This window comes from Watersipora subatra, chromosome 5 (assembly GCF_963576615.1).
Source record: "Watersipora subatra chromosome 5, tzWatSuba1.1, whole genome shotgun sequence".
Lineage (NCBI taxonomy): Eukaryota > Metazoa > Bryozoa > Gymnolaemata > Cheilostomatida > Watersiporidae > Watersipora > Watersipora subatra.
This window is the reverse complement of record NC_088712.1, coordinates 33,509,128-33,535,107: the sequence shown is the minus strand read 5'-3', so window position 1 is coordinate 33,535,107 and position 25,980 is coordinate 33,509,128. Positions and strand designations below refer to the sequence as shown.

Below are 25,980 nucleotides of genomic sequence, written 5' to 3'. Positions count from 1 at the left end.
ACTGATGGCAATGTAAGACCAAACAGAATTGCTGATATTCCTCTATATTCAAGTTTTCACTAAAACTTTACATTGGAACAGAATACTTTACACAGAGCTAATATAGATACAACTTCTAATAACTTACCAATCACTGCAGCCAAAGCCAGAGAGAGGACAACTTTGCTACCTGAAAGATTGAATAAGCTCTATGCAGATATAAAGTCTATGGCAAAGACATAGAGATCTAGTTGGTATAACTATAGTTATGATAAGCTTAGTGAGAAACTCAACTTACCCATGTTTAAACTGTGTCTCTATTCTGAGGTGTATAAGAGAAGAGTGACTTCTGTATCAACTGTCCTGACCTTTTATACTGTAGACAAGGTAATAAATCAAAGTAACTCATAGCTCATTAATCTTCTATAACATAGTAATTATAGTACGAGTCGAGTCGGCAAAAACTCAGAATTGATTGCCTCCTGCTACAAGTGGAACAAATATTTGAATATTGCAGATGTCATCTAAACATAGGAAGTGAACTTTAATGATGATACCTTGCTAATTGATTGCAACGCGCTGGCACGCGGGAAAGCTTCAAAGTATGTGCACAAGGTGACACTTAGAAAGGTTCATTAAATCAGCTAATTGTATTTACTCAGTAAATAAATTTAAATGAAAGATGCCTTTCAAATTTATTGTCACAAACCTCTGAAAAAATATCTTGTGGAAATAAACCATTTATCAGACTTATTGACTTCCTTAGTTTGAAGATCCCTACAGAGTATGTAGCTTCATCAAATTCCTTAAACCTCCTGTAAAACTAATAAAACATTTTAATAAAATACATTTCTTTCATTAGTACGTATTCAATAGTTAATAGTTAACAGGTAATATTTAATAGATAATAGTTATTAATTAATAGTTAACAGTTAGTAGTTAATAGTTCATAGTTATAGTTAATAGTTAGCAGTTAGTAGTAGTTAGTAATTAGAAGTTAGCAGTTAATAGTTAGTAGTAGTAGTTAGTTAGCTGTGTTTACATTTGTTTGCTTATAATGCAAAAAAGGCAAACTCTGCAGGTGGAGAAAAGAAGTCACTGAAAGTTTGGCTCATAGTCTGGTTCTTCAACAAAATCCTCAGTAACATTAATGAGCAGTTACCATAAAATCTCTAGTCAAATGCCGTGGAGCTTTTTTTCAACTATTCCCTATAGTGTGGCCCTATTCCCTATAGTGTGGCCCTATTCCCTATATTTCAGGTGAAGTTCAAAGAGAGGTTTCGCGTTAAATGCAGTTGACCAATAAATGCATTAACATTTTTGCATAATATTATTAGAAATATTTAGAAAACAATGTTTAACACGATGTTTAACACGACGTTTAACATGACGTTTAACACGACGTTTAACACGACGTTTAACACGACGTTTAACACGACGTTTAACACGACGTTTAACACGACGTTTAACACGACGTTTAACACGACGTTTAACACGACGTTTAACACGACGTTTAACACGACGTTTAACACGACGTTTAACACGACGTTTAACACGACGTTTAACACGACGTTTAACACGACGTTTAACACGACGTTTAACACGACGTTTAACACGACGTTTAACACGACGTTTAACACGACGTTTAACACGGCGTTTAACACGGCGTTTAACACGACGTTTAACACGACGTTTAACACGACGTTTAACACGACGTTTAACACGACGTTTAACACAATGCCAAATAGGTTTTTGTATATGAATATGAAAACAAAAACTTGCTCAGTAAAACCCTTTGAAATTACCCACTAAATGCCTGGGCATCAGTATTTGTGGGCTAATTATGTTTGCTATCTCCCAAAAAATACAAGGTTCCTACAAAAACAGTCTTACTGGATTAGCATGTGCAGTAATCTAGATTATTATCAAATTCATAGCACAGTTATATTGCTACATAGCTACATAACTACATAGCTAGATACTATGTAGTTATATAGCTATACTACTATATAACTAAAGCTATATGTAGTTATGTAGCTATATAACTGTGTAGCTATGCAACTATGTTGTAAATAGCTGCATAGCTGCACCGTTATATAGCTATATAACTATATGGCTGCATAGCTACATTGCTATGTTGCTATATAGCTACAAACAACATAACTATATAGCTACAGAACTGCACAACTCACTAGTTATGTAAAGCTTTACGGTTAAAAACAATAGCCTTGGAAACTTTGCAAACAAAAACAACAGGCAAGAAGGTAGATTTTAAAAAATGGTCCCAGCATCTCAAATAAAAGTTTTTTAGGTAAAATTAAAGGCCTCCACCTTTTTAGTTCATTAAACAATTGCGAAAACAATTGTTTGAAGCCATTTTTCTTTTATTTAAAACTAGTCAATTAACATCAAAATTCCTACAAACTGCTACCAAATATGCCTACTAACAAAATGGCTGCTACCAAATATGCCTACTAACAAAATTGCTGCCACCAAATATGCCTACTAACAAAATGGCTGCTACCAAATATACCTACTAACAAAATTGCTGCTACCAAATATGCCTAGTAACAAAATGGCTGCTACCAAATATACCTACTAACAAACTGGCTGCTACCAAATATGCCTACTAACAAAATGGCTGCGGTAAGAATATATAAAAGTAGATGCACATGATTAACCATGCTAAGTGCTTACTCTGCAAAACAGGTACTCTCCTAACAACATGCCAGTGAAAAAGCTTTTTGTATTTTTGAAATAGTGAATAATAAATTATTTGTGATTCAAGACACTAAATGTTTAAAAGTTATTTTCTTATTGTAAGAGAAATGTGATAAGTGCTTTATCAAGGTATTGATTATTATTTGACCAACTAGAGAACATCTAACTGAACTAAGAATAGTGCGGTTGGTCGAATTACTGTTTCCTGTTTAGATGTAGATGTACTATAATAAAATAGAGAACTCCAAAATTAATTCTCCAGGCTGTAAGATTGTATAATGTAAAAAGATTCTATTTGCTTGCTTGATGGAAAACTGCCTTGTTAGTGGGTCAACATCCAATGGTCTTAACGAAGAGTGGGTCAACATCAAATGATCCTAGCAAGAAGTTTTTCAACAACTAGTGGTCTCAACAACAAACGGGTCAATATTCAGTAATCCTAATAAGAAATGGGTCAACAATAAGTGGGCCATAAGGCACATGTCTTAAATTGTTGCTAAGTTAATCTCACAATTTTTACTAAACGATGGATTTTAATTATGAAAATAAAATAATTTGTTTTTCAGTTGGGTCTCCCAGTTTGAGAAAATATCCAATCACCTTTCACTTTTTACACAAATAACTGCAAACAAATATTTTTTTCTGTTTATAAATGTGGCATATCACTAAGTAACTATCTCTTATGAGTTGACAAATTTGTGCAATTATATCTCCTATCAGAGCTCTAACAAACAAAAATGACTGATAAAATTTCCAAATTGCATTGGGAATAAAAACTTTTGTAAATAGATTACACCTCTTGAAGAATTTGCAGTTGCAAAATCTTGGTACATTTCTTATGTACTAAATATGTTGAAGTACGGAATACCTTACATACCACAAAATATGTTGCAGTACGGAGTACCTTACATACCATGAAATATGTTGCAGTACGGAATACCTTACATACCACAAAATATGTTGCAGTACGGAGTACCTTACATACCATAAAATATGTTGAAGTACGGAGTACCTTACATACCATAAAATATGTTGAAGTACGGAGTACCTTACATACCATAAAATATGTTGAAGTACGGAGTACCTTACATACCATAAAATATGTTGAAGTACGGAATACCTTACATACCATAAAATATGTTGAAGTACGGAATACCTTACATACCATAAAATATGTTGAAGTACGGAGTACCTTACATACCATAAAATATGTTGAAGTACGGAATACCTTACATACCATAAAATATATATAAGTACGGAGTACCTTACATACCATAAAGTATGTTGCAGTACGGAGTACCTTACATACCATAAAATATATATAAGTACGGAGTACCTTACATACCATAAAGTATGTTGCAGTACGGAATACCTTACATACCATAAAATATGTTGAAGTACGGAGTACCTTACATACCATAAAATATGTTGAAGTACGGAGTACCTTACATACCATAAAATATGTTGCAGTACGGAGTACCTTACATACCATAAAATATGTTGAAGTACGGAGTACCTTACATACCATAAAATATATTGAAGTACGGAATACCTTACATACCATAAAATATGTTGAAGTACGGAATACCTTACATACCATAAAATATGTTGAAGTACGGAGTACCTTACATACCATAAAATATATTGAAGTACGGAATACCTTACATACCATAAAATATGTTGAAGTACGGAATACCTTACATACCATAAAATATGTTGAAGTACGGAGTACCTTACATACCATAAAATATGTTGAAGTACGGAGTACCTTACATACCATAAAATATGTTGAAGTATGGAGTACCTTGCATACCATAAAATATATTGAAGTACGGAGTACCTTACATACCATAAAATATGATGAAGTACGGAGTACCTTACATACCATAAAATATATATAAGTACGGAGTACCTTACATACCATAAAATATGTTGAAGTACGGAATACCTTACATACCATAAAATATGCTGAAGTACGGAATACCTTACATACCATAAAATATGTTGAAGTACGGAGTACCTTACATACCATAAAATATGTTGAAGTACGGAGTACCTTACATACCATAAAATATGTTGAAGTATGGAGTACCTTGCATACCATAAAATATGTTGAAGTACGGAGTACCTTACATATCATAAAATATGTTGAAGTGCGGAGTACCTTACATACCATAAAATATGTTGAAGTACGGAGTACCTTACATACCATAAAATATGTTGAAGTACGGAATACCTTACATACCATAAAATATGTTGCAGTACGGAGTACCTTACATACCATAAAATATGTTGAAGTACGGAGTACCTTACATACCATAAAATATATATAAGTACGGAATACCTTACATACCATAAAATATGTTGAAGTACGGAGTACCTTACATATCATAAAATATGTTGAAGTGCGGAGTACCTTACATACCATAAAATATGTTGAAGTACGGAGTACCTTACATACCATAAAATATGTTGAAGTACGGAATACCTTACATACCATAAAATATGTTGAAGTACGGAGTACCTTACATACCATAAAATATGTTGAAGTACGGAATACCTTACATACCATAAAATATGTTGCAGTACGGAGTACCTTACATACCATAAAATATGTTGAAGTACGGAATACCTTACATACCATAAAATATGTTGAAGTACGGAGTACCTTACATACCATAAAATATGTTGAAGTACGGAGTACCTTACATATCATAAAATATGTTGAAGTACGGAATACCTTACATACCATAAAATATGTTGAAGTACGGAGTACCTTACATACCATAAAATATGTTGAAGTACGGAGTACCTTACATACCATAAAATATGTTGAAGTACGGAGTACCTTACATACCATAAAATATGTTGCAGTACGGAGTACCTTACATATCATAAAATATGTTGAAGTACGGAATACCTTACATACCATAAAATATGTTGAAGTACGGAGTACCTTACATACCATAAAATATGTTGAAGTACGGAGTACCTTACATATCATAAAATATGTTGAAGTACGGAGTACCTTACATATCATAAAATATGTTGAAGTACGGAATACCTTACATACCATAAAATATGTTGAAGTACGGAGTACCTTACATACCATAAAATATGTTGAAGTACGGAGTACCTTACATATCATAAAATATGTTGAAGTACGGAGTACCTTACATACCATAAAATATGTTGAAGTACGGAATACCTTACATACCATAAAATATGTTGAAGTACGGAGTACCTTACATACCATAAAATATGTTGCAGTACGGAGTACCTTACATACCATAAAATATGTTGCAGTACGGAGTACCTTACATACCATAAAATATGTTGAAGTACGGAGTACCTTACATACCATAAAATATGTTGAAGTACGGAGTACCTTACATACCATAAAATATGTTGAAGTACGGAGTACCTTACATATCATAAAATATGTTGAAGTACGGAGTACCTTACATATCATAAAATATGTTGAAGTACGGAATACCTTACATACCATAAAATATGTTGAAGTACGGAGTACCTTACATACCATAAAATATGTTGAAGTACGGAGTACCTTACATATCATAAAATATGTTGAAGTACGGAGTACCTTACATATCATAAAATATGTTGAAGTACGGAATACCTTACATACCATAAAATATGTTGAAGTACGGAGTACCTTACATACCATAAAATATGTTGAAGTACGGAGTACCTTACATATCATAAAATATGTTGAAGTACGGAGTACCTTACATACCATAAAATATGTTGAAGTACGGAATACCTTACATACCATAAAATATGTTGAAGTACGGAATACCTTACATACCATAAAATATGTTGAAGTACGGAGTACCTTACATACCATAAAATATGTTGAAGTACGGAATACCTTACATACCATAAAATATGTTGAAGTACGGAGTACCTTACATACCATAAAATATGTTGCAGTACGGAGTACCTTACATACCATAAAATATGTTGCAGTACGGAGTACCTTACATACCATAAAATATGTTGAAGTACGGAGTACCTTACATACCATAAAATATGTTGAAGTACGGAGTACCTTACATACCATAAAATATGTTGAAGTACGGAGTACCTTGCATACCATAAAATATGTTGAAGTACGGAGTACCTTACATATCATAAAATATGTTGAAGTGCGGAGTACCTTACATACCATAAAATATGTTGAAGTACGGAGTACCTTACATACCATAAAATATGTTGAAGTACGGAATACCTTACATACCATAAAATATGTTGCAGTACGGAGTACCTTACATACCATAAAATATGTTGAAGTACGGAGTACCTTACATACCATAAAATATGTTGAAGTACGGAATACCTTACATACCATAAAATATGTTGCAGTACGGAGTACCTTACATACCATAAAATATGTTGAAGTACGGAGTACCTTACATACCATAAAATATGTTGCAGTACGGAATACCTTACATACCATAAAATATGTTGAAGTACGGAATACCTTACATACCATAAAATATGTTGAGGTACGGAATACCTTACATACCATAAAATATGTTGAAGTACGGAGTACCTTACATACCATAAAATATGTTGCAGTACGGAGTACCTTACATACCATAAAATATGTTGAAGTACGGAATACCTTACATACCATAAAATATGTTGAAGTACGGAATACCTTACATACCATAAAATATGTTGAGGTACGGAATACCTTACATACCATAAAATATGTTGAAGTACGGAGTACCTTACATACCATAAAATATATATAAGTACGGAATACCTTACATACCATAAAATATGTTGCAGTACGGAGTACCTTACATACCATAAAATATGTTGCAGTACGGAGTACCTTACATACCATAAAATATGTTGAAGTACGGAGTACCTTACATACCATAAAATATGTTGCAGTACGGAATACCTTACATACCATAAAATGTGTTGAAGTACGGAGTACCTTACATACCATAAAATATGTTGAGGTACGGAATACCTTACATACCATAAAATATGTTGAAGTACGGAGTACCTTACATACCATAAAATATGTTGAAGTACGGAATACCTTACATACCATAAAATATGTTGCAGTACGGAATACCTTACATACCATAAAATATGTTGAGGTACGGAATACCTTACATACCATAAAATATGTTGAAGTACGGAGTACCTTACGTACCATAAAATATGTTGCAGTACGGAGTACCTTACATACCATAAAATATATTGAAGTACGGAGTACCTTACATACCATAAAATATGTTGAAGTACGGAGTACTTTACATACCATAAAATGTGTTGCAGTACGGAGTACCTTACATACCATAAAATATGTTGAAGTACGGAATACCTTACATACTATAAAATATGTTGAAGTACGGAGTACCTTACATACCATAAAATATGTTGAAGTACGGAATACCTTACATACCATAAAATATATTGAAGTACGGAGTACCTTACATACCATAAAATATGTTGAAGTACGGAATACCTTACATACCATAAAATATATTGAAGTACGGAGTACCTTACATATCATAAAATATGTTGAAGTGCGGAGTACCTTACATACCATAAAATATGTTGAAGTACGGAGTACCTTACATACCATAAAATATGTTGAAGTACGGAATACCTTACATACCATAAAATATGTTGCAGTACGGAGTACCTTACATACCATAAAATATGTTGAAGTACGGAGTACCTTACATACCATAAAATATGTTGAAGTACGGAATACCTTACATACCATAAAATATGTTGCAGTACGGAGTACCTTACATACCATAAAATATGTTGAAGTACGGAGTACCTTACATACCATAAAATATGTTGCAGTACGGAATACCTTACATACCATAAAATATGTTGAAGTACGGAATACCTTACATACCATAAAATATGTTGAGGTACGGAATACCTTACATACCATAAAATATGTTGAAGTACGGAGTACCTTACATACCATAAAATATGTTGCAGTACGGAGTACCTTACATACCATAAAATATATTGAAGTACGAAATACCTTACATACCATAAAATATATTGAAGTACGGAATACCTTACATACCATAAAATATATATAAGTACGGAATACCTTACATACCATAAAATATATTGAAGTACGGAGTACCTTACATACCATAAAATATATATAAGTACGGAATACCTTACATACCATAAAATATGTTGCAGTACGGAGTACCTTACATACCATAAAATATGTTGCAGTACGGAGTACCTTACATACCATAAAATATGTTGAAGTACGGAGTACCTTACATACCATAAAATATGTTGCAGTACGGAATACCTTACATACCATAAAATATGTTGCAGTACGGAATACCTTACATACCATAAAATATGTTGAAGTACGGAGTACCTTACATACCATAAAATATGTTGAAGTACGGAATACCTTACATATCATAAAATATGTTGAAGTGCGGAGTACCTTACATACCATAAAATATGTTGAAGTACGGAGTACCTTACATACCATAAAATATGTTGAAGTACGGAATACCTTACATACCATAAAATATGTTGAAGTACGGAGTACCTTACGTACCATAAAATATGTTGCAGTACGGAGTACCTTACATACCATAAAATATATTGAAGTACGGAGTACCTTACATACCATAAAATATGTTGAAGTACGGAGTACTTTACATACCATAAAATGTGTTGCAGTACGGAGTACCTTACATACCATAAAATATGTTGAAGTACGGAATACCTTACATACCATAAAATATGTTGAAGTACGGAATACCTTACATACCATAAAATATGTTGAAGTACGGAGTACCTTACATACCATAAAATATGTTGAAGTACGGAATACCTTACATACCATAAAATATATTGAAGTACGGAGTACCTTACATACCATAAAATATGTTGAAGTACGGAATACCTTACATACCATAAAATATATTGAAGTACGGAGTACCTTACATACCATAAAATATGTTGCAGTACGGAATACCTTACATACCATAAAATATGTTGAAGCACGGAATACCTTACATACCATAAAATATGTTGAAGTACGGAGTACCTTACATACCATAAAATATGTTGAAGTACGGAATACCTTACATACCATAAAATATATTGAAGTGCGGAGTACCTTACATACCACAAAATATGTTGAAGTACGGAGTACCTTACATACCATAAAATATGTTGCAGTACGGAGTACCTTACATACCATAAAATATATATAAGTACGGAGTACCTTACATACCATAAAATATATTGAAGTACGGAGTACCTTACATACCATAAAATATGATGAAGTACGGAGTACCTTACATACCATAAAATATGTTGAAGTACGGAATACCTTACATACCATAAAATATGTTGAAGTACGGAGTACCTTGCATACCATAAAATATGTTGAAGTACGGAATACCTTACATACCATAAAATATGTTGCAGTACGGAATACCTTACATACCATAAAATATGTTGAAGTACGGAATACCTTACATACCATAAAATATGTTGAAGTACGGAGTACCTTGCATACCATAAAATATGTTGAAGTACGGAGTACCTTACATACCATAAAATATGTTGCAGTACGGAATACCTTACATACCATAAAATATGTTGAAGTACGGAGTACCTTACATACCATAAAATATGTTGCAGTACGGAATACCTTACATACCATAAAATATGTTGCAGTACGGAATACCTTACATACCATAAAATATGTTGAAGTACGGAGTACCTTACATACCATAAAATATGTTGAAGTACGGAGTACCTTACATACCATAAAATATGTTGAAGTACGGAATACCTTACATACCATAAAATATGTTGCAGTACGGAATACCTTACATACCATAAAATATGTTGCAGTACGGAATACCTTACATACCATAAAATATGTTGAAGTACGGAGTACCTTACATACCATAAAATATGTTGAAGTACGGAGTACCTTACATACCATAAAATATGTTGAAGTACGGAGTACCTTACATACCATAAAATATGTTGAAGTACGGAGTACCTTACATACCATAAAATATGTTGCAGTACGGAATACCTTACATACCATAAAATATGTTGCAGTACGGAATACCTTACATACCATAAAATATGTTGCAGTACGGAATACCTTACATACCATAAAATATGTTGAAGTACGGAATACCTTACATACCATAAAATATGTTGCAGTACGGAGTACCTTACATACCATAAAATGTGTTGCAGTACGGAGTACCTTACATACCATAAAATTTATCGAGAATCACTACAGTTTGTAAAAAGTATATATATAAGTATATAAGTATACTGTATATAGGAGACAATCAATTTTATAAACATGATTTCTTGCTTTAATTTATATGCAAATATATGCCTAGTTTTATAGCCTTCTATTATTAATGATAGCGCAACCTTCAGCACCTGATCAGTGCGGTTGACTCACTTGGAACGAGATACATATGGTCGTATACAATTGCACCTTTAGCATAATTATTCTCTTGTAGGAGGCTTCTTGGTGGTTTAATCCCCAGTGATTCATCAGTTGAGCTTTCTCTGTGGAACTAAACAACCAACTTACTCTGAAAGCCTAAATATAAATATAGCTCACTTAACAGTAACCTTTCATAGATCAAACAAGCTTTGTCTTTTGATTTAATTTTAGGCATTCTATCTATCGCTTCACTAATATTTTATAATTTTATCTGTTATCTAATACGGTACTGAGAAATGTTATCTTTATATTGAATTTTATTGACAGAATCATTTCAGAAACAGTTTTACTAATATTGAGACGAAACGCATTAATTTACTTTTAGTTTCTGGTGAGCCCCTCACTGTGATTATCACTCCGTTTGCTTGCATCAACAGATAACACATCTAACATAGTATAAGCAATGCTTGTTATGCTGGAATATGTTTTGGGTGAGGTTACTATTGCTCCTGTATGATTCTATTCAAACTATTATCCCATGACCAAACACGAGCGAAGCGATTGTTCGGGAGCTTTATGATAAATGCATATGTGCACACAACTCACTAAAATTATTCGTCAACGGCCGTTGCAAACATCATCAACAAATTTAACCATTTTTCAATGAAGTTGTTTAAATATAATAACGATACAAAACTCATATAAACCTATTTAAATATGCTATCAAGTCTTTGAAATTTGTAGACAATATCCTAAACCTTACCCATCTGATCGGATTATACATAAATAGACAGATTAATTTGGCCTAAAATCCCTATTAAACCTTTGACAAGCCGTTTTTAATCAAAATTAAGACTGGCCAACGGAACGCCAATAAGGCCATGAGACAGAGAGTAGAACCATTAAGTCGTGCGCATTTCACGATAAAAATGTGCACATTTCACCAATCTATAGCCTTGTCGAATTGCCGGAGGTTTTTGTAACTAATGTAGAAATACTGAAAAGTAATCGTTTCTGTTTTGCCGATTTCAAAGTAACTGACATTTTAGACACTTATGAGTACTTTGGTATTCCAACTGATGTCCAAAGCAGTGAAAGTAAAGGAAATGACGATGATATTTTTCTAACGTTTCTTATAAGATTATTACAATGTTTAATTATAAGAATAATTATTCGATTTTATAAGATTTAATTATAAGAACAGTCATTCGAATTTACAAGATCAAAGTATATAGTGACCGATGTTGGGCAATATGTTACTGTTATTATTTTTCTAAATAATTTTGTTAAATAGATTTTTTTAAAAACTAGATAACTATTACAACTTCTTGATATTGATTGCTATGATGTTTTGAAATGTAAACAAAATTGTGCATTGTTTTTCTATTATTACTGTATTACTATATTAATAATGTTGGTTATTCTAATAATATTAGTGCATTTTACTTCTAATATTGCATTTATATTGCAGGGGAAGAGATATAAACATATAATCTTTTCCTTTCATTATTGCTGTTTGTTGTACATAATAACACCCAGTACATTGCAGCTACCATTGCAGTTATCCTATTGCACTGCAGTGCCATTTGACTGCTAATATTGCATTTCTCAACTATCAGTACACTTTCTTTTTTCTATATCACTTTGGTCGTGGGCTGTATGACAGTGGAATTTCTAGTTACTGCTTTATGACTCAATTACTTGCTATATGCTGAGACCCTGGTATATGCTGAGACCCTGCTATATGCTGAGACCCTGGTATATGCTGAGACCCTGCTATATGCTGAGACCTTGGTATATGCTGAGACCCTGCTATATGCTGAGACCCTGGTATATGCTGAGACCTTGGTATATGCTGAGACCCTGCTATATGCTGAGACCCTGGTATATACTGAGACCCTGCTATATGCTGAGACCCTGGTATATACTGAGACCCTGCTATATGCTGAGACCTTGGTATATGCTGAGACCCTGCTAGATGCTGAGACCCTGGTATATGCTGAGACCTTGCTATATGCTGAGACCCTGGTATATGCTGAGACCTTGCTATATGCTGAGACCTTGCTATATGCTGACACCTTGGTATATCCTGAGACCCTGCTATATGCTGAGACCCTGCTATATGCTGAGACCCTGCTGTATGCTGAGACCTTGGTATATGCTGAGACCTAGCTATATGCTGAGACCCTGGTATATGCTGGGACCCTGGTATATGCTGAGACCCTGCTATATGCTGAGACCCTAGTATATGCTGAGACCTTGCTATATGCTGAGACCCTGGTATATGCTGAGACCCTGCTATATGCTGAGACCTTGCTATATGCTGACACCTTGGTATATGCTGAGACCCTGGTATATGCTGAGACCCTGCTATATGCTGAGACCTTGCTATATGCTGACACCTTGGTATATGCTGAGACCCTGCTATATGCTGAGACCCTGCTATATGCTGAGACCCTAAACATCATGGCTCCAGGAACAGAGATTCTACTCGTATATTTTAGTCTTCTAGCAAAACAGCTCTCCATTTCTGTTCTCTATTCGCTATTTTCAAACAATTCAAACCGCTAAAACAGTTATTGTGTGTTTTGTGGGCAAAATTAGAACGCCCTTCGTCCCATTTTGTTGTTGTTAAAAAGAATTGTCAAATAAATATGGAGGAACCATCTTTGAACAATAACAAGAAAATCCTTTAGATCATTGATTAGTAGAAGGTTTGACCAAGCGAGGACCCAAAAAAGGCTGGTAGCGAAGCAATGAATATCTTTGAGAAGGTTTTAGGCAATATTCACATTTCCCACAGTTTAGACATGACTGATTGTTGAACATGTCAACCCTGGGTGATATTGAAACCGATTATTATAACATACCAACTTGTAATTGACAGATCTGGGTGTCTGAAAAGAATGTGATGAATATTAATTGTTTTTTTAGATACTTACATAACGAATAATGATGGGAAGTAATAAATAAGTTTAGACTACAGATATTTACCTCAATTTCAAATCAATCAACGGTTATATATTAACCTTGGCTTGTAATTAGTGCACCCCTACTTCCATGACATGGTCATTGTTACCATTTGAATGAGTGGCCAGTCACGCTCTAAGAGAGTCCAGCGAGTGACGGTTCAGCGAGTGACAGTTCAGCGAGCGACAGTCCAGCGAGTGGCAGTCCAGCGAGTGACAGTCCAGCGAGTGGCAGCAAGTGGCAGCGAGTGGCAGCGAGTGACAGCGAGTGGCAGCGAGTGGCAGCGAGTGGCAGCGAGTGGCAGCGAGTGGCAGCGAGTGACAGCGAGTGGCAGCGAGTGGCAGCGAGTGGCAGCGAGTGGCAGCGAGTGGCAGCGAGTGGCAGCGAGTGGCAGCCATGGAATCAAATAAAACAAGATAATCAATATCTTAAAATTAAATTTATAAAGATGAAAGAATTATAAATAAATTAGCTTTATTTGCTGTTTATTGCAAGTTTTAGAAACTCGAACAAGAGGTCTACTATGTTAGTGTTACTAACTTCAAAAAAATGTTGTAACTTTCAACCATGGGTACCAAATTTGTTACAGCAATAAAACCTAAGCTGGAGTTTATCTGACAGCAATAGGGAGACTGTGTTGTGGAGAGCCACAAAATAATTCACATCAAATTCCAGCTACGTTTACTTTTTTTGTTGAGACAATCGTTTTTATGCTAGATATGGTGATGGGCAACATGCCAAACCTACCAAAGCACACCTTGTCTATTGACAGTTTGTACTGTTAATAGACATAGACTGTTAATAGACATAGACTGTTAATAGACATAGACTGTTAATATAGATTTCAACCGTTTGTCGATTAACAATATGTGAAACTCACTAAAATTGCTAAAAAGGCAAAAACAGTGATTGAAAGAATACTTGTTTTACTTATCATCTAACAAGTGATACATAAGAATCATAATTCTAATGAATATAACAATAACAGGACTAATAATAATAATAAAATAATTTGGGAAATATCAGGACCTGGCACCGGAGGTAACTTGGATCTGGATGACAACAGCATAAGTTTTCTTTATCGTAGTAGGAGCTCTCGGTGCCAAACATTGGGTAACTGATTGGATGGATCTACTAAGAGTTGATGAGAAAAAATTGAAAAATTAGGATCGGCTAACATCGTGAGGGAGATATTGTCTATATCAGCCCGGTGGAACTAGGTCTATACCAGCCTGGTGGAACTAGGTCTATACCAGCCTGGTGGAACTAGGTCGATGACAGTAAACAAGACCAGCTTAAGCTCTGATAAAACCAATAATAAGGATTAACAACTTCAACTTAGCTTTAACAGCGTAGAAGCCAACGATTTCTCAAAAGAATTTTGGGGGCAAGCCATGGCTCATAATAAGGGAGCCTTTTGGCTAAAAAAGGTGAGAAAAAGTCTGTAGAAAAATGAGAGAAATAATGATATAAGGATATGCATGAAAAGACTACAGAGCACTATCAAAAATGCCAAACTAGAAATAACCAAGGCCTGATGGAGGACATGGGTTCTGATTAAAGAATCTCACTGGGCTGCATTGAACGCTGGCAAACTATGTGGATAAATGCGTGGACAAGAGGAGACAACTGAGAGAACTGTTTTGATGCAGAAGGATAGAAGTAAAGGCACAGCATCAGGAAACTATAAACCCATAACCTGTCTTCCTACTATCTGGAAATTGTTGATTTCACTGATATCTGATGATATCTGATGATATCTTATCAGTATCTTGAATGCAATGATTTGGTTGGAGGAAAGAAAAAAGAATATCAAAGTTGGTACAGAAAAACCCGAGATGATTTGTTACTGGACAACATGATAAAAGCTTTGGAGGAAATGCGAGTATTCCTGAAGCAAAGTATGACAGAGTAGACCACTATCCTGGAATCCAACAGAGAAAGTTTTGGGTCAGTGGAAATGAAAAAAAGCATATTTCAAGAAGATGCACTATCTCTCTACCATTTGTAATTTGTCTTATACTTATGTCTATTTGTCTTATACTTATGTCTATTTGTCTTATACTTATGTCTATTTGTCTTATACTTATGTCTATTTGTCTTATACTTATGTCTATTTGTCTTATACTTATGTCTATTTGTCTTATACTTATGTGTATTTGTCATATACTTATGTCTATTTGTCTTATACTTATGTATATTTTGCTACTGAATGCAAAGCAAGGATATGTAATGAATAGAAACACCAATGATAGGATAAGTCATCTACTTTACATGGATGATCTGAGTTTGTATGGAAACAGAAAAGAAGAGTTGGAAAGTCTAGTTCAGATGATCTGAATAATCATAGATGACGTAAGAATGGGCTTTGGATTATAAAAGTGTGCCACAATGATAATGAAAAAAGGCAAGTATGATGAATGGATAAAACTAGCTGACAATGAAATGATAAAAGACCTAAAAAGGAAGGAAGAATATAAGAAGACTTCAATAAATATTTTTCCACTCCTGGATGGGTGGAACACGCTCGGAGTGTTTTACCTGTTCCACTTATTATGATCAATAGAGTTAGCTAAAGACAACAGAGTTGTTCCATTTATCCTCCCACAATATAATATCTATAAAAAGCAACCACTTGACAACTCTGATCAGACACTATCTTTAACTCTGGTCAGACACTATCTCTAACTCTGATCAGACACTATCTCTAACCCTGATCAGACACTATTTCTAACTCTAGTCAGACACTATCTCAAACTTTGATCAGACACTATCTCTAACTCTGGTCAGACACTATTTCTAACTCTGATCAGACACTATCTCTAACTCTGATCAGACACTATCTCTAACTCTGGTCAGACACTATCTCTAACTCTGGTCAGACACTATCTCTAACTCTGGTCAGACACTATCTCTAACTCTGGTCAGACACTATCTCTAACTCTGGTCAGACACTATCTTTAACTATGGTCAAACACTATTTATCTGTGATATTGATCATCTTAACAACAAACTATTGCAACATATGCTAAACATTTGCAAAACTAAAAATTTTTAGCAAAGCTGTTTCATATAAATACTTTACCGTAGAATTTCAAAATATTAACATATTCAGTCAAAAATTGACAGTTTTGTTATAAGAAGTGCTGTCTGCAGAGACCACGTATTGGTTTTTCAGGTAGCGTATTTACTGATCTAATTAATGCAGCTGAACTGGCCGGTTGTCTGATGGCTTAAGGAGTCGTTACGTCTTGGCTTGCTATTTACTTTATAAACTAGTTTGTAAGTCACAGAGTTCTAGTTGTCAACAGGTGAACAAAAATGCCAAGTTGTTATCTGACAAGTAACACAAGATTCATCCGTTCATGAAGTCAGGATAAAGCAACTCCAGATGCATTTCGGCTGCGGTATCTGCCAAAAAACTCCTTTCAATCAAACACTCAAGATAAGGGTAAAAAATTTGTATGCGCATGAATGGGGATTGTCTTGTCTGTCAGCTTCTCTAGCTGGAACACAAATATGTGTCGGTTAAACAGTATAAAAGGCACTATCGCATAAAGTAATAATATTCGTCAAGACAAATTAAGTATGTGTTACACTTTTACTAATAAATCGCTCAATCAATAACGAGGAGAGACACATTGAACACACACGAATGTTGAGGCTTAATCACTTATTTTATTAAATGGCAAAATCTATTTCATTTTAATCAAAAAGATAAAAAAACACTCGTCAAATTTTACTCAAGGAGTTGTTTTACCTGTTACAAACAGTCTATAATAAATCCAATACAACCACTTGTTTAGCTGTCCTAGATTACGGTGTGTGAGCTGTATCTCAATTGGTTAATTACAATGTGTGAGCTGTATCTCAATTGTTAATTACAGTGTGTGAGCTGTATCTCAATTGTTAATTACAGTGTGTGAGCTGTATCTCAATTGTTATTTACAGTGTGTGAGCTGTATCTCAATTGTTAACTACAGTGTGTGAGCTGTATCTCAATTGTTATATACAGTGTGTGAGCTGTATCTCAATTGTTAATTACAGTGTGTGAGCTGTATCTCAAACATGAAGTATAGAGCATATCATACCTTCTGCTAAGTATGCTATCAGTTTTGCTTGTTGCAGACCAAAACTTCATAAGTGTGACGTTGCAATGGCTCGGTGATCTTGGCTGAGCATGCCTGGCAACCTCAGTAATTGGAGACATACCATTGCAGAGAGCGAGTTAAGTCGAGATGTTACCGGCAGTTCTTTTGGGAATACAACTCGAAGCTACTAGTCATAGGTCAGGAGAGGTAGACCACTAAGCTATGACTGCTCTATATAGTGCAATCCAATGACATTTGCAACAGTGAATGTTATTGACAACTATTGGTCTAAATCAGGCAACAAAAACACTCTAAAACAATCAAATCATGCGGTAAGTTAATACATACAAATGTTGTATTTATGTCATATGACAGACACTGTTCATAATTGTAACATATAGTTTATTATGTTGCTGGCAGTAACGATCTGTCAGATGTTATGAAAAGGTTTCATATGCTGCCGGCAGTAGAAATCTGTCAGATGTCACGGCAACTGATTAAAGTTAATCTATTCTTCGGGACAAAATTTATTGTATTCAGTCATAGAAAACTTTTAAACCAATTTGAAGAATTTGATAAAAATATTGTAGAAGAGAAACCACCATGATATTGTGTAGATCTGATAAAATGCTAAGAATGCAAAGGGTAAAAGCAAATTGAAAAACAAGCTGTACAAGAAAAACAAGGAGTACGGAGACCTTGTAATACTTTGAGCCTCTTGCACTTTTAATAGCTGCAGTTCTACCGTTGATGAAATGGATGGAGGTCATTGGATGAAATCAACATAAATTTGACTACAGTTTGAACAAATTAAAAAATGATCTTTTCTTGTAAAAGAGACTCTTAGATTAGCAACTAAGTTTGTGAAACAAACCTTGCTAGACTATCTATTTGTCTATCCAAGGTTCTTCACAAGAATGATTTTTTGTTGCAACATGTTATCATATATGGAGTTGGCATATACAGAGTTGTCATATATGGCGTTGTCATATACAGAGTTGTCATATACGGAGTTGTCATATACAGAGTTGCTATATATGGAGTTGTCATATACAGAGTTGCTATATATGGAGTTGTCATATACAGAGTTGCTATATATGGAGTTGTCATATACAGAGTTGCTATATATGGAGTTGTCATATACAGTAGATATTCGATTTGAATAATGAGAATTTTGTAGTTAGCCAACAAAATATCAATTTCTCTCTCGCCGCAATTGGGAGTGAAACGAAGTCTAGCATTATCTTTATTATATATATCATATATATATATATATATATATATATATATATATATATATATATATATATATATATATATATATATATATATATATATATCATTATATATACCCTGGAAGCTTTGTTTACTATGAGTGATTGTTTAGTGTGTCGATTTCTGAAAACCGGTAAGTAACTGAACACTTATTCAACAACGTTTGGATGTGATTGGTTGGTGCAGACATTAGACTGTCGATATACAAAGCTTAATGTTACAGGTTCAAGTTTCATTAAAAACGATCTTTTATCTTAACTTCAAACCCTGGTGAAGGATAGAGAAACGGACAGACGGACAGACGGACAGACGGACAGACGGACAGACGGACAGACGGACAGACGGACAGACGGACAGACGGACAGACGGACAGACGGACAGACGGACAGACGGACAGACGGACAGACGGACAGACGGACAGACGGACAGACGGACAGACGGACAGACGGACAGACGGACAGACGGACAGACGGACAGACGGACAGACGGACAGACGGACAGACGGACAGACGGACACCGCTCTTATTATAGCAAAGACACTTTTTTTTACTTAATTTTTGTCATTTAAAATATTTTTTTTATTTATTCATTTTTGCAGAATAGATCTAGCTGTCTATAAAAAATAAAAGAATCGATGTAAATTAACATTGAAGTTGTGCCCTCCTTAATTTCTTGTAAATCGACTGTAATCATGAATCTTAAATGAGTGTACAGCTACTGTTACTACAGTTACTGTACAATCATTGAATTGAAGTGTTAAGTCTAGTTTTGTCTTCTTTGAAGTGTCAATGGGAAGGGTTTGGAAAAAACAAATTAGGCAATTTACATGTATTTACTGTTCTTATAACGTAAACGATCCTGGAACGGATTATTTACATTGTGGGAGCATCTACTGTACTTCCATTACAGCAGGTAGAGCTAGTATATACACCTACATGCATATATACTACGAATGTATAATATGAATGGATTATTCATATTTTAGGAACATCCGCTGTACGGCCTTATTGTGGTTAATAAAAACCAGCATTGACCTTGAAAAATAAAAAACCTTGAAATAACTTCAATTTTCTATCTTCACATAGATCAACAATAGTTTGTATGTTTGTGGAAAAACAACATCGTGCTGCCCTATTCGAAGAGAGTTGCCTAGACAGGTTTGTTTGTCCATCATTTCAATAGTGCCAATAGTATGAAGAAAAGCCAAGCAGATAATGCGAGTGAAAAGTCTTAACGATGTTTTTTGTAAGCAAGGATTGTATATGAACTAATTTTGATAGTTCATGCTGGGAATATTGTATTTTATGTCTTCCATTAAGAAGCTGATAGAAAAATCTTCTCATATTTGACATGAACAGGCCAGTACCTAGTACCTAGTGCATGAACCAGTAACTAGCAACTAGTAAAGAAGAAATGAGCAAATATTTTCAAAATTAAAATTTTCTGCAATAGAAAGTCTAATTTGGAAAAGATATGCAGAGAGAGAAAGGGACCTGATGCTAACCCGACGCCGACCCGACCCGATGCCAACCCATTGACCGATTGACCAAAGGGAAAATTGAAAATAATCTGCTGCCTGTTGTTGGTGTTTGAATAACAATTTAATATTATCTTTCTGTTAATACATTACTTTCTAACCTGCTTAGATCACCCTCGACTTGAAATGGCCATGGGGGGTCATGTCAGTCCACTACTATACTCCATGACACATTGAAATGGCTATGGGGGGGGCATGTCAGTCCACTACAATACTCCATGACACATAAGAAAGCAGTGGATGCTAAATTTGTTTTGGGAATAATGTGATATGAAGGGTGACTGCTGTGATGGATGTGCTATGACTCATACTGAATACTCATACTGAATACATGAGTGAGTGATGAGACAGGGAGTATTTCTCTCAGCTACATGTTACCTACTGTCAAGGCATAAAGATGCTTCACACTAAACCTTTTGACAAAATGTCTTTGGGACAAAGTAAAGCCAAGAGGAATTTTACGGATCAGGAAAACATGAAATTTGTGTTTAAATGTTTTTTATGCACACAAATGTATTTAAAAATTTGAAACTGTATAAGATGGGATATACACATAGTACATTTAATTAAAACAACATGAGAGATTAAAGTGTTACATCTGATGTATTTGCTTCTTTTAAATGTGAATAACCCATAGATGCTACATCTGTTGTTTCAAGGACATAGACTTGGCTTCTATCTAGCTCAGCTGTAGCGGAGTTGGTCATTCCAACCCATAGATATAAAAACTCTCTCGTGACAAGAGTCTTTGAAATAGATACATTATTCCTGTGTACTGTCATATCACATCGTTGATGTTTATCAAAACATATACAATTGTATAAACTCAAAAATTATGCCATATCTTCAAGTTTTCCATTAATCATTGCTCGCATTTTAATGTTTAAAGTTATGCTATGCTATTTAGCATTTCTAACCCACATACTTAGACACAATATTTAGTTATTTTGGCAAAACAGACAATCCTCCTAGTAATGCCCTTAAAGTTGAACTTAAGAGTTGTTGTGCAAAGATGAACGTATAACAGCAAGTTTTTATGTAAGTTACTGTCTTTGGTAACAAAATCATTTATATGAATATCTTTAACAACAATTATCTCTTCTTAAAACAGCTAAAACTAGAATACTATTTCTGTCTATTGCTGAGAGACCATAATCGGCAGCTTCTAATAAACGGCTTGGTGTCCCCACATACACATGCGTGTCTAAATGTCATTACCAACTTAAAAGTGAGTATACAGCACTCTAACACTTTTTTAAAATGATAAACCAAATTTGCCACTTTTCACCTTTTTAAGTTCTCGCTTTAACATCGTTAAAATATTATTGGAGAAGTAATCAGCGTGATGGGTCATAAATTTCAGTAGCTATTCATACACAATATTCGCTACTCGCTTAGGGCTGTCGAAAATACACCAAAAAAAGACATGGTAACACTGCAGATTGGAACCATTTTTGTGTCAACCCAAGAAACAAGAAGTCATTCGAAGATATTTTCGAAGTGCTTGGATAAAACCTTTTTGTACATTTAGGCACATGAGTTTGCCTTCAGTAGGTAGGTTAATACTCAAGCATGTAATTGGGAATCGCGATTCAGACACTTCAAATGCATTTTACTTGTCAAAGCATGAGTGTAAAGAGCAAGACATGTATTTAGTAAAAACAACTCAACTTCAAACAGACAACCAAGTAATTTAGAAACAACGATCAGTAAAAAACAACACAAAATAAGAGTCAACATATAATGAGAGGTCATTGGCGCTATCATTAATTACCGGCAGCAACGCTGCTGCTGATCAAGAGTCAGTGGTATTTATCTCAAGCTTGCGTATAGGAAGTCATAAGTAAATCATCAACATTTTGTTGAGGTTACGTAACTTTCCAGCATTGCTCGATATTAGTTGCTGCCATAACGATTATACCTTTTTTATAGCCAATCACAATGATAAGAGGACAGGTGACTCGGTGAGGTGCCGGAGACTGTGGAGGTGTCGGGTAATGTGGAGAAGCTGTCGGTTAATGTGGAGAAGGTTTCGGTTAATATGGAGAAGGTGCCCGGTAATGCGGAGAAGGTGTCGGGTAATGTCGAGAAGGTGTCGGGTAATGTGAAGAAAGTGCCGGGTAATGCGGAGAAGGTGTAGGGTAATGTGGAGAAGGTGTCGGGTAATGTCGAGAAGGTGTCGGGTAATGTCGAGAAGGTGCCGGGTAATGCGGAGAAGGTGTAGGGTAATGTGGAGAAGGTGTCGGGTAATGTTGAGAAGGTGTCGGGTAATGTCGAGAAGGTGTCGGGTAATGTGGAGAAAGTGCCGGGTAATGTCGAGAAGGTGTCGGGTAATGCGTAGAAGGTGTCGGGTAATGTAAAGAAGTCTTCTTTTCAATGCTGGATCCGTAGCAGTATCTTCCACCACAGCTTGGTGGAGGGTAGTTACATTGTCTCGTTCTCTTTTTTTTATATCCTTGGATAGTTGCCCACGATGACCAGTGCGACCATTCACCATCAACTGTTAAGAAAGAGAAACAGTTTGCAAAGACATGGAATCATATCCGACATTGTAATCCCTCATGCACCGACGTTGTGTTCTTTCATACTTATGTTTAAACATTGGATAATGAATGTGTTTGCTTACTAGGGTTCCCAGCATGGCATTTTTGTCTGCTGTAGCTTGGTCCAAAGCAAAAATAGACAGGGTTCCCATATCCATATCGAGTTTTAGATAGGCACGTTCTGTACCTGCGCTGCTCTCCCCATCCACAAGTTACTGAACAAGCTCCGTAGCTCCCCCATTGAGACCAGTATTTGACCACTACAGGCAGTAGAACAAGACACATTCTAGCAGGTATTCACTATCTATAATAGTTATAGCAGTCAGATAAATATCTAGGCATTAACAAAATGTTCGAAGACTTTTAAATTGGCATGACAACAAATTAAATCTACGATTTAGTTTAATTGTTTTAGTAATACTAACATTATTTTGCTAGAAAAACATATACCTGTTTAACCTGTATAACAAATATATCTGCTTTTAAAACTATTCTGAAAATCTTTCAAGCTCAGATGCCTTTAATATCACCATTATTTCTAGAGGATAAGCCCCAACTGAGGTGTTCTCAGCTGTTTCATTCCCATATTGATTGTGAACAAATCTACTCTAAATACGCTAATACATAAAAGCTTAAATAGATGCATAATCATTAGGAAGTCACTATAACTTTACTGAAGTCATCGACCTATACTATAGTGTACTGCTAGCTATGTAAGAAGTGTACCGGTTATGCTTTAGTATACTGCTAGCTATGTAAGATGTGTACTAGCTAAACTATAGTGTACTGCTAGCTATGTAAGATGTGTAGCAGTTATACTATAGTGTACTGCTAGCTATGTAAGAAGTGTACCGGTTATGCTTTAGTATACTGCTAGCTATGTAAGATGTGTACTAGCTAAACTATAGTGTACTGCTAGCTATGTAAGATGTGTAGCAGTTATACTATAGTGTACTGCTAGATATGTAAGATGTGTACCGGTTATACTATAGTGTACTGCTAGCTATGTAAGATGTGTACCAGCTATACTATAGTGTACTGCTAGCTATGTAGGATGTGTAGCAGCTATACTATAGTGTACTGCTAGCTATGTAAGAAGTGTACCGGTTATACTTTAGTGTACTGCTAGCTATGTAAAATGTGTAGCAGTTATACTATAGTGTACTGCTAGCTATGTAAGATGTGTACCGGTTATGCTTTAGTATACTGCTAGCTATGTAACATGTGTACTAGCTAAACTATAGTGTACTGCTAGCTATGTAAGATGTGTAGCAGTTATACTATAGTGTACTGCTAGCTATGTAAGATGTGTACCAGCTATACTACAGTGTATTGCTAGCTATGTAGGATGTGTAGCAGCTATACTATAGTGTACTGCTAGCTATGTAAGGTGTGTACCGGCTAAACTATAGTGTACTACTAGCTATGTAAGAAGTGTAGCAGTTATACTAAAGTGTACTGCTAGCTATGTAACATGTGTACCAGCTATACCATAGTGTACTGCTAGCTATGTAAGATGTGCACCAGCTATATTATAGTGTACTGCTAGCTATGTAAGATGTGTTCCAGCAAGTTGTATACAGCATCTACTTATTATGGGATCTGATGTGATTATATCTCCTACGGGTAGACTGGTAAAAAGACAAAAAGGATGTAGATTCATGCAAAAGGGTTAAAATAATGTTTATAAACCATTTATTTTATTTTATTGAGTTGCGTTTGCCCTGTTTTATGGTTCTTGTATGACATATTTTGCAAAACATTTCCTTTTTAAACTAACTTATTGCCAATAAAGTGATTGAAAATAAATATAATGATAGATAAATATTTTAAATAAATGAATATATGCAAGAGCAAGGTCTTACCATAGGAGTGGGGCGTATGTTGATGAGAAGGTTGATAAGATGGTTGATGCCCAAGTGTCATGGCAACTGTAAGAAAAGAATATATTTTATGTTAGCTAATGCTTATGTTATAACTTTTTACCTTTTTATGCTATTATAGCTTGTTATGCTACCTAACACTAGCATAACAAGTTATAATGACATAACAAGCTAACACAAATGAATAAATAAAACAATTTACATTGTTTAGGCATAACAACGCAAGGCACACCTTTTCTTAATGAATTTTGGTTTAAATGCCTAAATGAGTTTTTACACATCTATTAAAATATAAAGATATCCTTGATGATCAGACAGACAGTCATAATGAAAAGTTATATACATGCAAATACAGATGAACAGCATGCATCAGCACTATTCACACGCCATGTTTATGCTATAGAATAAGACAAAAGGGCTTCAGTGAAATATTTGTAGCTATAGACTCACCTAGAACCATGACAAAGACCAGTGCTGCGCATACTTTGCTACCTAAAACAAG

General features: G+C 34.8%; 1 protein-coding gene across 1 annotated transcript in view; it reads right to left on the bottom strand.

Moving 5' to 3' along the window:
• LOC137397294 (uncharacterized) overlaps positions 1–25,980 on the bottom strand; it is a 29,411-nt gene that overhangs the window by 3,191 nt on the left and 240 nt on the right. The window contains exons 2-7 of the mRNA XM_068083583.1: positions 25,929–25,970; positions 25,461–25,526; positions 23,679–23,855; positions 23,094–23,552; positions 12,881–13,636; positions 135–169 (exon numbers count right to left, since the gene is read on the bottom strand). Of these exons, the coding sequence (XP_067939684.1) occupies positions 135–169; positions 12,881–13,636; positions 23,094–23,552; positions 23,679–23,855; positions 25,461–25,526; positions 25,929–25,970 (1,535 nt within the window). The remainder of the gene's footprint in view (positions 1–134; positions 170–12,880; positions 13,637–23,093; positions 23,553–23,678; positions 23,856–25,460; positions 25,527–25,928; positions 25,971–25,980) is intronic.